At 39.1% G+C, this 13,261-nt stretch overlaps 1 protein-coding gene across 4 annotated transcripts in view; it reads left to right on the top strand.

The window, feature by feature from the left end:
* The window catches only part of celsr3 (cadherin, EGF LAG seven-pass G-type receptor 3), an 84,454-nt gene that overhangs the window by 37,383 nt on the left and 33,810 nt on the right, over nucleotides 1–13,261 (top strand). For 3 of the 4 annotated variants that reach the window (XM_058642544.1, XM_058642545.1, XM_058642542.1), the window contains exons 5-14: nucleotides 2,021–2,136; nucleotides 3,161–3,249; nucleotides 3,549–3,563; nucleotides 4,003–4,160; nucleotides 6,729–6,892; nucleotides 7,204–7,329; nucleotides 8,124–8,293; nucleotides 9,059–9,244; nucleotides 10,702–10,812; nucleotides 11,152–11,320. In XM_058642544.1, coding sequence (XP_058498527.1) covers nucleotides 2,021–2,136; nucleotides 3,161–3,249; nucleotides 3,549–3,563; nucleotides 4,003–4,160; nucleotides 6,729–6,892; nucleotides 7,204–7,329; nucleotides 8,124–8,293; nucleotides 9,059–9,244; nucleotides 10,702–10,812; nucleotides 11,152–11,320 — 1,304 coding nt within the window. The remainder of the gene's footprint in view (nucleotides 1–2,020; nucleotides 2,137–3,160; nucleotides 3,250–3,548; nucleotides 3,564–4,002; nucleotides 4,161–6,728; nucleotides 6,893–7,203; nucleotides 7,330–8,123; nucleotides 8,294–9,058; nucleotides 9,245–10,701; nucleotides 10,813–11,151; nucleotides 11,321–13,261) is intronic. The other variant, XM_058642543.1, reaches the window with a different exon arrangement.

Genomic DNA, 13,261 nt, shown 5'->3' with positions numbered 1-13,261 from the left:
CGATTTATACATAGATTATATACTTTATATCTTTTTTTAAATGTGATGAAAATGTTGCTGCACAGATCAGTGATCATGTCCTTACTTCATATCCTTTGTCTCGCTCGCCCACCACCAATGTGTCCCTGCTGTTCTTTTACTTCTTGACATACCGAGTGGTCGTCTGAGAGATCTGAAGTGGTCCTCGTGAGTGGTCAGGCAGCCACGGTTGCCATGGGTGATGTCATTTGATGATAGTTGCTAGGGGGACATTGCCCATGGGGTTGTTGCTAGGCTTATGTGGCTACCTTGGCGTGGTTGCTATGAGACACAGTGGTTATATTATTCTTGTTCAATTAATTTATGTGCAGCGTTGGCACGTAAAAGCACTATATGATATGTGACATTGATTTGTGACATTTAGTAGAGTAGTGATCATTAGAGAGGGAGCGAAATGAGATGCATTAATATTTTAAATAAAATCTGTTAATTTTACATCTGGGCAACAAAAGAACAATATATAAAAACAAGAATGTAGATTCTAAGGAAGATATCAAACATGTTATCAAGATATTTACATAATGTACAGTGTACTCCTTTCACTGTAGAAGGTGGCATGAAAAAGTGCAGTAGCACAGGATTATTGCACAGATGGATAATGCTGGATATTCTCTAATCCACACTGATTCAGACATAAAGGATCTTCAGTCTTAGTCAGCTGGATCAACAATACATTCTTCTCCTGACTGCTGTGGGTCACCACAATCACAGATTAACCTCTCAAGGCAGCAAAATATGTGTTGTTTTTTAAAAGAAAACACTTCATCCATAATAGTTGTTGTACAACGCTACTTTCATGCTACGTGATGTTAACTAATTCAGTAGTGCCTTAATGTTAACCCTAATGACACTATATAAATATTAAATTGAATGATCCTGGATACAGTGGCCACCAGAGTCTATGCGGTAATAGATGCCACCTCTACACTCGCTTGACCAATCACAGTCACCGCTGAGGCTCACTCTGTTTTTATAGCATTAAATAATTAATCGTAACTCATCAGAAAGATGACCACTTAAAAGAAAGGAAAAAAAAATCTAATCCCACATACACTGACGTGTCCCATTCACTAGCACAGACGAGGCAGGTTTATGGCCTGTAAGGTAGACAACCAGCAGGGAGCGATTGAGATTATCTGGCGTTACTTTTGGGAGCCCTCACGTCGTCCATCTTTGTATTCCTTCTGTGGCAGGTGCACATTATTCTCACTGACTGTCAGCCTTCCTCCCCTGGCAACAATGATTTATTTCATATTTTGGGCGACACTCTTTGGCCTGAGTTTCACATCAGGGGCCCACAAAAGACTCCACTGCAAAAGAGAAGCCATGTTTATGTTTCTTCTAAAAGTGCTTCAGATGTTTTTGCAGTTGTAAATCTGCCGGGGGAAGGTATGATGGATACCGTGGTTTGTCTGTTGTATGTGGCTATGACACTATAGTTATGGCTTTATTACAATACAGTAAGGTGCTTTGCTGCTTGTTGGCAGAATGTGGCTTTGACAGTTTTGTTTCGTCATCTAAATGTTCTGTTTCTTCAGTTGGATTCAGAAGTTATCTTTTACTGCTGATTTAACAGGGTTTAAATAAATACAATTGCAATGTAAATATGATTTAACTTTATGATTTACGTATATTGCTTTATGATTTCTGTACACTGCTCGATCGATCTTTGGTGAATGTTCCAGCAAGAATGTTCAAGAGATTCTTAACTCAACAAGACAGGAACAATTAAAAATGCATTCTTTTTTTTTCCTCTTTTTAACAAAGACAGAGAAAAGAATAACAATTTAGGTGTCGAGTGTAAGCGTTTAGAAGTGAGTGAGAGCACGTATTTCAACCCTAATTAAAATATGGATTATAATTGCATTACTCTGATTAGCTGCAGAGATTAGACGCCGCAGCATTACTGCTGATTGACCATGGTGCAGTTTAAAAACTATCAACTAGTGAACTTACAATGGGAAATGTTTTTGTGTTGTAGTTTTGCCACGCTGGAGAACAGTGGTCTGCTCTTCTATAATGGACGCTTCAATGAGAAACATGACTTCGTTGCCTTGGAGATCCATGAAGGACAGGTGGTGCTCAAATATTCTACAGGTACTGTATCACTTTTCAATGTATCGTATGTGCTATAGTATTATCCCTGTGTATTTGTTTAGAATTGCATGTATTTAATGTATTTTCATTCTGTGTATCATTGCAGTCATAATGAATCTCCACCATGATTATTATACACCATTTTTAGGGTAATTGTGAGATACAAGGCTAAATTAGATTGGACAGAAAATACATATACGAGGACTTTACTAGACTACATGCACTATACAGTACAGTGTAATGCTTTAGGTGAGCTACTGTAAGTATATTGTAAACTGTACACCATTAAAGAGTAACTAAATACTGTGAACATGAGCATATTTTTCTGGGACAGTAAAGACTGACTTTCAATCTACCACTGGCATGTAATGAACGATGTTCTGAACATTATACGTATTGAACATGTATGCAGTTAGATTTGTGTCATATTATTTATATTAACACTTTTACACAAGTATCTAAGGTTTATAATATTATCTTATAATATATAATCGACAATTATAATTATTTTGTCGGATGTCGAATATTTTTGAATGATTAAATCAATATTTGATTTTCTTCTTGAAAAGTGTTGTTTGAAAATACTGACACAAATCTAATTCCATAAACATGCAACTATTTGTACACATTGTATAAAACATGAGTGTTTGCTTCATGTATAGGTGAAACTGAATTTGGGAGGATACAAGTGTTATAATCATCATTATATAATTAAATACAACTTCTATGCATAAGCTGCCCCAATGTTTTTTATATTTTAGTATTGGCAGATATTGGCATTAAAATGTGTTATTACCTTTTGCTCAGTGAAGAAAATGTATGTCTACATGTGCTTTGACATGAATAGACAAGATATGATATTAATTACACTACAGAAGAGACTAAATGAAAAACATAATATCGTCGGTATCAGTTATTGGTCCTAGCACTCCCGATATATCGGCAAAAAGTCCAATATCGCACATCCCTAATTCAGCATGTAACGATTGCCTGCTTCCATTTGACACTCACTTTATTCCTGCAGGTGAAACTTCCACTCAGGTGAGTCCCTTCCTGCACGGCGGTGTGAGCGATGGAAACTGGCACACAGTTCACATCCACTATTACAACAAGGTGGGTTTACATTATATGTCACTGACGTCTGTCTGATGAGTTTGAAGTGTTCAACATTGTTTTTTTGTTGGGCTTGTAATTTTTAGTTCTGATACATCAGCAGATTAGTTTCTCAGCCTTCCTACTGGCAAAGTCATTTTAATGAGGCTGGAGCGTGTTTTGTGTGTGTGTGTGTGTGTGTGTGCGTGTGTGTGTATGTGTGTGTGTGCACACTGTTAACGTGGGTGTTCAACATTTTATTCATGCACATTCGCTGCACATCTCCTTTAATTTTCTTCATGTTCTTCCATTCTCCTCAGCCTGCTACACGTTATGTGAGTATGGGAGTGTGTGTCAGAGTGCACATACACTTTTTCCATCTACCTGTTTCATTCCCTCTCTCCTCTCTTTTTTTTTTTTCCATTTGTATTTTTTCACCAGCAGACCGTAAAAGAAGAATGAGTGTGTCAGTCAATTTGTTTGTACTCCATTATTTTATCCCTAATTTATCGTATGTATACTATTTATTTGCTGTTGTCTCCCGTCTTACTAACTCAATTCTCCCCCCTTTCTGTCTAACATAAAGAGCAGTGGCAGAGTAGATGAATATAGTCTAATGTGTTGATGTTATCTGGTGTATGTAGTGGCTGTCGGGATAAAAACTCTAGATTTAGAGACTACTTTCCTTGCATGTTGCCCACTGTCAAAGTGTTTTTCGTTATTATGGACTCTGTGTTTAATTGTGTGTTTGTGTGTGTGTGTGTGTGTGTTCAGCCGAAGCGCAGTATGAGTGGCGAGGCCCAGGGTCCGTCGGATGAGAAGATTGCCGTGGTGAGCATAGACGACTGCGATACGGCCTTGTCTCTTCGCTTTGGTACACAGCTCGGAAATTATAGCTGCGCTGCACAAGGCAAACAGACCAGCAGCAAGAAGTGAGTTATCTCTCTTTTAATTCTCCAAATCTCCATCGAACAAAAATATTGCTTTGTGTTTAATTTAGGATTTACCTGACTCAAAAAGCTTTGGGTAAAAAAAAAAAAAAATACATGGCATTATATATAATAAAACGCATGTATGCATTTATCTCTCTCACCTCCAGTGCAGTAAATGAAAGGCTTTGTGTAAATCACTGACCCTGAGCTGTGAGTAGTGTTTGTACAGGATGTGCCAATTTCTTTTTTGTTTAAACGCTATGTATTTTACTTGTATCGCCCTGTGAAGCACTTTGTGATTCCATATCTGTGAAAGGTGCTATATAAATAAAATGTACTTACTTACTTATTAAACGTCATCAGTGACGGATCAGAGGCTTAACAGACATTCAAAGGGAATTATTTTACAAAGTAGAAAACCAATACAGGCTGTTTGAAGCTGCACAGTGGCCAGCTGTCTGTACATAGAGCAAGCATTACATACTGTACATAACTGTAGAGCAGGCAATATGAGACTAACACAGTATTCCCATATGATATCTCAAGTGAGATATTTACAATGATTATGTCACATCATTTCAAAGTAAAAGTTCTTGATGGATTTTCCACCAGAAATACATAGAAATGATCCAAAAGTATATCTGATAATATCAAAAACAGAGAAATAAATCCAACATTAACTGCTTATTTCATGTTTAATGTAATACATTAATAATGCAATAACTGTACCATATTATTGCTATTACAAGAAATATTGTGAGCAAATGCATTTCGTATTATAGTCTGTCTACAGTATGTTCTATCACCTCATTATCATCTGTGCCAGAGCAGGTCGCAGGCCGTGTTGTCATTATAACATGGTATTAAGTGGTGGGGCCAAATGTAATCAATTGTGGAGGGCTGTATGTGGCACGCGGGCCGCTGGTTTGACACCTCCGCTGTCAAGGGAACGAAAGTGTCTTGGTTACAAATACAGTAGATGCTTATGTGCTCACAAGTCCTTAAAACAGTCTTTTTTGATTATAGTGATATATGGGCAATTTTTTTGCTGTTCTACTATTAGCTACTTTTACATTCTCAGAATGCCATAATGTAGGCTTGTAAGATGATCACTGAAATGACTGAAGTTACATTTGAATGTTTATTTAAACAGCCTAATCCTCTTGCTGCTGAAACTCAGAGTGACACTTTTGCTATTGCTCAGCAGATTGTGGTGATGAGGTGATTTGTGTGGTTTGTCATGAGTCATGATTGCTTGACATCTCTGTGCGTCTTTATGCCTGGCTTCAGGATTCATTCTACTTGTGTGTTAAAGTGAACTTATTTCATTGAGTATATAAAATAGATTTTTATCTACTACATAAGCTCTGTCGATAAAATGAACTGATCTGACTCGACTTTCCACGCCGCTTGTTGTGTGTATGCACCAAGATATTTATCCATCTATGCACCAGCGTGTGTCTAACCCACATGCTGTGGTCGTGCACACGCTCACACAGTGTTGTTGTTTGGCCTTGCTGGTGTTAGCTGTGATCAGACTGGCTGTGCTCTGCCAGCACAATGTGAGGCCAAAAAACAACACTTCAACACTCCCTTTTTTCCATTAACAGTAAAACCTGGTAATCCTGTTAATATTTGCTTTAATCTGCACTTAATCTACTGATTGTTTGACTCCAGTGCATTTTTTTGTCCCTCTCACTAGCTTCCTTCAGTTCATATTACACAGGTATTTGCTGGCTCAGCACATCAGTGTCGTTGGAGAAATCTAAAAAGGAAAAACTGAACTTAAAGTGGAGGAAAAAAGAAGATAAAGCCCCACGAGTGACAGCACTGACAACTGTCTCTTCACTTTTTCCTCACACTTGTGGTCCCACAGCAGTTATTTGCTGTCTCATACATCTTCTTCTTCCCTGAAATTCTCTGTGTTTTTCTCAGTATACTGAACTTCCATCTGTCTCGTCATCCGCTCTCATGATATTTGCTGTAACTCACACATAATCTCGTGTTTGTTCATCTGCCTCCCTGGCTGCATCTACAGTTCCATGTTTGCTGTTGCATTTTCCTTCTTTAATCCATGCGCCTCTTCTATTTGTTGACGTCCCCTGACATCTACCGCCTTTGATTCTTATTTGCCGTCTACTTCCTCCCTCAGCCTTGTCCTCCACCTTTGTCTCTTCTCTCTTGATAGTTGCTGGGACATAATTAATCTCCATTTATGGGTCTGTGTAGCTGTCTTCTCTTTTTTACATCTATTCAATTCAGTTTTCACCGGCTGTTTTTAATCCTCAACAACAACATCGTCACTTCAATTCTCCTCAACATCCACTTGAATTTATTGATTCTTGTTCCTTTTGACATGTACCTCTGATGACATATTTAATCTCTGGGTTTGCCAATGTAATCCCTTTGCCTCTATCCTAGACTCTTCTCAGGTTTTTCTATTCCTTCCCTCTGTCATTAACGGGTCATTCTCCATTCCATCCACATTCCCCTTTAATCTCCACTTATTTACTGATCTTCCTTCCTTCCTTCCTTCCTTCCTTCCTTCCTTATGTCCTCCTCTCTCAGGTCTCTGGATCTGACTGGTCCATTGTTTCTGGGTGGAGTTCCCAATGTACCAGACAACTTCCCGTTTGGTGCCCGGGAGTTTATTGGCTGTATGAAGGAGCTACACATTGACAACAAGCCTCTGGACTTGGCTGGATTTATAGCCAACAATGGAACTGTTCCTGGTCAGCACTGATCATGATCTGGTCATATTTGTCATGAAAGAAAAAAGACGTGAACCATTTATTGAAGCATTAGAAGCATCTTAAATTTTGATTTCATTGATATCGACACACTTGTATAATTTTTTACCATGTATAAAAGTTATTCATGGTAATAAATAATACAATAAAGCCTAATGTTTGGTTGGAGTAAACAAAATACAGTTTTATACAGTGGAACATGTCTTAGCATCATTATTATTTGCTCTCACTTGTATACTTTTGCTCCATTCACATTGTTTGATGACGTCTCCCGTGTCTGCTGCTCCTCACAGGCTGCAGTGCCAAACTGGCTTTTTGCAAGTCCAACCCCTGTCAGAATGGCGGAACGTGCAGCGTGAGCTGGGAGACTTTCTCCTGTGACTGTCCACTGGGGTACGGAGGAAAGGACTGTAGCCATGGTGAGAAGCTGTACACGCTTGTTTCCGTCCACTCGTCTCACTTGCAGTTAATGTTTTTTTAAAATATAAAAATATTGTGCCGCTTTAGTGTCATTATCAGTCAAAAGTGACACCAGGGCTGAGATAATTGTCACTCGTGCCAGAGACGATGAAAGGGGTCAGTGTTTCAATGAATGAATGGCTTTGCTCTTCACTGGTGTTTATTTGTTGTTGATTAATGGAAAGTGGTTACACGGCTAATTATAATAATATTTTTCAGTTAAAATGCTCCAGTTAACCTTTTTAACAGGGTTCTTTGTTTTGAACATTTTAGTTAAGTCACTGAAACAAGACGTGTTTCTTTGGGCTCATCATTCAGTCACTGAGATTTATTCATCCATTGCTTCTTGGATTTACTTGAAGCTAGATAATCCCTGAGTATTTCCTCACATAAGTGGACACTGTGTACCTGGTGTAAACTACAAGAGGACAGACATATCACACCCTGGTGGTCAAACCCTTGAGGGGAAAAAAAACAAATGTGTTGGTGTCAAGAAATTCAGAGACTTATTTAGTGCCTGTGTGTCTGTCAGTTAAAGACAACACCATCATTATCAGGATTAAGGAATAAAGGGAAATGCAACATCATCATCCTATATCATTTTGCAGGGCGAGGGTCCGCTAGATCCCATTCTAAGTAACAGGCAGCAAAAAGGAACACACATGTAATTACACAGAGCTCGACATGTATAACCATGACTTTCTTCGGCTTTTTGGACTATTTCAACTCCTAAACTTTTTGTCGCCCACCTCAGTGTTGCCACACGCCCACCGCTTCCTGGGTAACAGTGCCCTCTGGTGGGACCTGAAGAATGACGTGACCATTTCCACGCCGTGGTACCTGGGATTGGTGTTCAGAACCAGAGCGCAACAGGGGACACTGCTGCAGGCTCAGGCCGGACAGTACACCAGCCTGCTGTTCCAGGTATGGAATAAGGCTGAGACATTGATTGAAATTTCAATAAAATCGCAACATAGCTCACTGTAATTTTCAAATTACAAAAGGCGCATTATTTATTCAAGCCAAAAGGCGTATCTAAATGCCATTTTTAATATTGAACATTGTCCTGATTCTACAGATAGAAGAAAATGAATGTCTTTATTTTGCACAGATTTGCACAGACCGTAGTCTTTTTGAATGTGTTTTTTTTTTTTTTTTTTAAATAAAATCATATCGCAATATCAGTCAAAATAATCGCAATTAGATATTTATTAAAAACCATTCAGCCCTGGTATGGAACACACAAACACATTCATGCACGCACATTATAGAGAGACCGTTATCTCTCTCGCTCTCTCGCTCTCTCTCTCTCTCTCTCTCTCTCTCTCCTTCTCCTTCTTCCTGCCATCCTCTATTCTCCATCTCTGAAAGCACCATCTAAACCAAAATGAGAATAGCAGCCCATTCATCTTCTTCTGTAACATGTATCACTTATGGGGCTTTATTTAATTGCCGCTCTCTCTTTTTGCCAAATTGATTAGGTGACTCATGATACAGTGGGATGTCTAATGTGTTAGCATCAGTAATGTGGCACTGATTAGTCCTTTAAATGAATGATCAACCTGTGTAGAAGGCAAAACAACAATAAAAAAATGCCAGTACTGTGCTGTGGCTTGTTACATCTGAGTCCATCCTCCCAAAGATACTGAAAATGTGTTTGTGTTCTTGTGTTCCTCTTATCTCTTTCAGGTGATAAACGGTCAGCTGGTGTTCTCAGTGACCCGCGGTTCGACCAGACCGGTGCGTTTGCGGTTGGACCAGGTTCAGGTGTCAGATGGCCGATGGCATGATCTCCAGCTGGAGCTGCGAGATGTCCACAGTGGCCGCGAGACCCGTTACGTTGCCACGCTTCGGCTGGACTTTGGACTATATCAGGTAATATTGAGATACAATGGCTAAAGGGAAGGCTTTTAGGTCAGGTGAAATGTTCCAACAGTAAGGATTCAATTTGTGTAACAGACTTTTTTTCTAACACAAACTATAGATTCACAAGTTTCTTGAACTAAGATTTCTAAGTTTGTTAGAATTCATTTAATGTAGCTGTTTGAAATCTGCTGATTCTCTGATGGACAACTTGTTCAGAGTAATGTGCAGAAAACTCCAATCAGAAACATTTGATGTGAATGAAGACAAGTAGTCCTTTGTAATATTTGAATGTAAACATAATTCAATGTGATTTCCTGCAATAATCTAGTAAGGACAACACCGTCAAAGATATCGACTTTATTAGCAGGACTTGATTTTTGATCACATTTTGTAAACTGCCATAGTATTAGATGAGATTAGATAGATTAGATCATTTAAAAAGGAAATTAAAAACCTCCTACAGGAAATCAAGCACATTATTCCAGCTAATCACCACTGTGGACTTATTTAAAGAGTTGAACAAAAACATTTCATGATTAAATAATTGAAATGACTTTATATGAGTTTGAAGCTCACAGAAAGTTTAATATGGGTCAGTTGAGAGGCTTAATCTTGCATAAAATGTTGAAATCAGATAATAATCTAATAATGAGATATAGATTCACATTTGACAGTCTTTACCCGTTATATCATATTATTATATCGTAACAGTTCTTTGTCCTTCACCATGTGGTTTGTGTCAAGTCCTGTTTATACTAATTTCACAATTATTTTTACTTTAAAATAGTTTGGCATGTGTGGACTGTTTCATTTTCCACTGCTGCTGAAATAGTGCTAAATTGGACTCATTGATTTTGCTTTGGTGTTTCATGTTGAGAGCCGAGTTGCCTGTCCGCGTTGCATTGACAGTCCGCACTGTCTCTGTTTTCAGTAGAGCACTGACCTTCTCACAACAGCTGCTTGTTCTTGTTTTCTTATATTGACTAAAGTCAATCATTCAGCGTGAGACTGTGAAACCATTAACCCCTCGCTGTCCCTCCCCTCTGCTTCCTTCCCATCGACCGACACAAGTGTTTTAATAACCCGACTATTCACTGATGCTGTCGCAAATGAATCTATGGAAGAATAACGCCTTCCAGTTTGTGATCAAGAAATAAAAGAAAAATCTCCAATGTTTTCAGAAAAAACATTTTTATTGTCTCTATATAAAAGCTTTCTGGCTTATAAATGCCTTTTTGTGTGTGTTTTTGCACAAAAGCCTTTGTGGAAAACGATTTTCTCTGAGATAGATTTTTTTTCATATCTCACATTGTGACTGCCTCTGTATTTCAAGAGAAATCATCAAATAAAGCTGTTGAAGTTGTTGTGCTTCATTATTTATGTCCAGGTATAATAATAATACTAATTATAATAACTGTTGCCCTCCATCTGTCCCCCCCACACACACACCCTTTTCTCCCCATTAGGGAACAGTGATAGTGGGAAATGAGATTCACGGTTTGAAGGTGAAACATCTGCATGTGGGAGGAGTTCTGGGATCTGGAGAGGTTCAGAACGGGATAAGAGGATGCATACAGGTGAGGCTGGATTGTATTTCTAATGTGTGTTCATGGATGGTTGGAAGGAAGCTGGAAATGCTGGTATATTAGAATGAGAGATGTGGAGAAAAGGAATAAACATGAAACAATTAGTTTACCCTCTTTTTTTTATTCTTTAAATGTATCTTTAGAATGGTTGTTTTGTCTCTATGTGGCCCTGTGATGGACCTGTCCAGGATGTAGCCCCGCCTTTTACCCTATGTCAGCTGGGATTGGCACCAGCGCCCCCCACGACACTTACATGACCCTTATGTGAGGATGAATGAATGAATGAACGAAAAATCTTTAATATAAATCTTTCGTTCTGTCTCTCTCCAGGGTGTCCGACTGGGTGTCCGGCCTGACTCCCCTCCCTTGCCCCGCCCATCAAAATCTGTCAAAGCAGAGATCGGGTGCACCGTTGGAAATCCCTGCGTCTCGTCTCCGTGCCCCTCCCGCAGCCGCTGTTCCGACCAATGGGAGCGGCATACTTGTATCTGTGAATCTGGTGAGTGAACACAGTGATGACATTGGTGTCATTAAAGACGAAGGGAAGACATATTTGCTTTCAGTTGTGAACTGGGGTAGAACTGTCCATCATGTAATCAACAGAACAGAGACTGCTGTGTGAACAAGGACAATGAATGAGGCTTGTGTTTGTTCACGCAGGACATGGTAGTCACATGCTCCAGCTGTAATCAGCTGACAGCCAGCCTCACACTCCAAGGCATCCATTTAAACAAGACTCCTCCCCCCACTACTTTCTTGCCTCACCACCTCGCCTCCACCTCATCCTCCACCTTTCTAGATCAGAGTTTAACAGGCTCAAAAGTTTAAAATATTATTCAATGTCTTGCTTTGGCTCACTCTTGTATGTTGTTTTTTTGATCGCAGGCTAGCATGTCAGATCGTCCGAGTCAGATGAATTTCATGAAGCAGAAGGAAAGTGGAGAAGAAAAGGTTATGTGTGTAGGACAGAAGAGTGTAGAGATTCAGATTTCCACATGAAGGAAAGTGTAGAGAGAAAGATAATAATAGATAAAAAAGAAGACAATGAGAGGCACTAAAAACATTAATAATTAATGCAGAGAAAGAGGGAGCTAACTGAAAAGTGTAAGACAAACACCAAAAGTTTTTAGGCCAGAGGAAAGAAGAGAAGAAAGAGGGCATGAGGAAGTCAAATCAAACAGCCTGAAAGCACTGGTGTGTCTGTTGGGAATAGATCCACACCCCACTGGTATACATGCACCACAGAGAGACAGTGAAATCATTAATGTGACTGTGCATAAAGTGTGAAGGAAAGGTTGGATAAAGATATTCAATGCTTTATAAGAAACCACTGACGCAACAGCTCCAGCTCAGTTCTGAGCAGACACCATTCATATTTATGACTGAAGGGGACTTTTTTATTGATTGATGATCACAAGTACATAAACGATATAAAGTATGAATGTCACCTTTAAAAAAAAAAAAAAACCTTCCCTTCTATCCCGGTGACCTTTTACTCAAAAAAGGAAAACATGCAAAGATGCATTAGGTAAAGTACAAACCCAACAGAATTCCCCACAAAAGAAAGAAAATAATAATGATTGTAATAATCGAAACAAAGAGAAAAAGAACCACATGAAAGACAACAAAGGGAGAGAACAGGCAAGAATATGGGCCAAATTGCTTTTTCACTTTAATCCTCTTTTCTCAGTATCTCAAACTGCTTCTTTATTAACTTCTTCTAAAAACTATTTTCCTTACTCTCCGATTAAACTCTTCTTATTTGGTATATTTTTTCTCTTGTTCTAATTCTGCATCTGTGGAGAACAGTGGCGATAATGGTGCGATGTCTCATAGACGTTATAGACTTGTTATAAAGAGTCACACGCAGGAAACTTTAAGAAACAAAAGTTGCAAATGGGAGCAACGAGATGAAAGTGAAAGTGGAAGGAGTGAGAGTGAGAGACTTTGTGTTCTGTGGTGGTTGAAGCTTGTTAAAGTGAGAGAGCCTGAGGTCTGGCAACATGGGAGCGGAAGCAGAGAGGAGCTGCTTTCCCTGTAGAAACCAGCCCATGAGCTAATGCTGACACTCGGGCTCATTAACATAAAACAGACATGGAGAATACACACATTTAATGTGCATGGACTGTAAACACACACACTTTCATCATCATTATACTTCATTAGCACAATGAGCATTGAAAATAATTATACAGTGAATGCTGCTTGGAGACAAACCCAAGTTTATTAAAAGCTCAGAGACAAAAAAAAAAGAGAAACAAAGGTGCAGTCTGAATAATTCCCTTTCATGTGTGTTTCACGCTGGTACTGAAATAACCGTAATGGTCTCATGCAACTGACAGGCCCTCTGATTTGTATACGCACACACGCACACATGCACACACACATAGCGAGCCAAGATTCTGAATGATAAATCACCACAGACATCTGCTCTCTCATC

The sequence above is a fragment of the Solea solea genome, chromosome 11 (assembly GCF_958295425.1).
Source record: "Solea solea chromosome 11, fSolSol10.1, whole genome shotgun sequence".
Taxonomy (NCBI): Eukaryota; Metazoa; Chordata; class Actinopteri; order Pleuronectiformes; family Soleidae; genus Solea; species Solea solea.
Note: the sequence above shows the minus strand (reverse complement) of the source record. Positions and strands in the feature narration are given on the sequence as shown.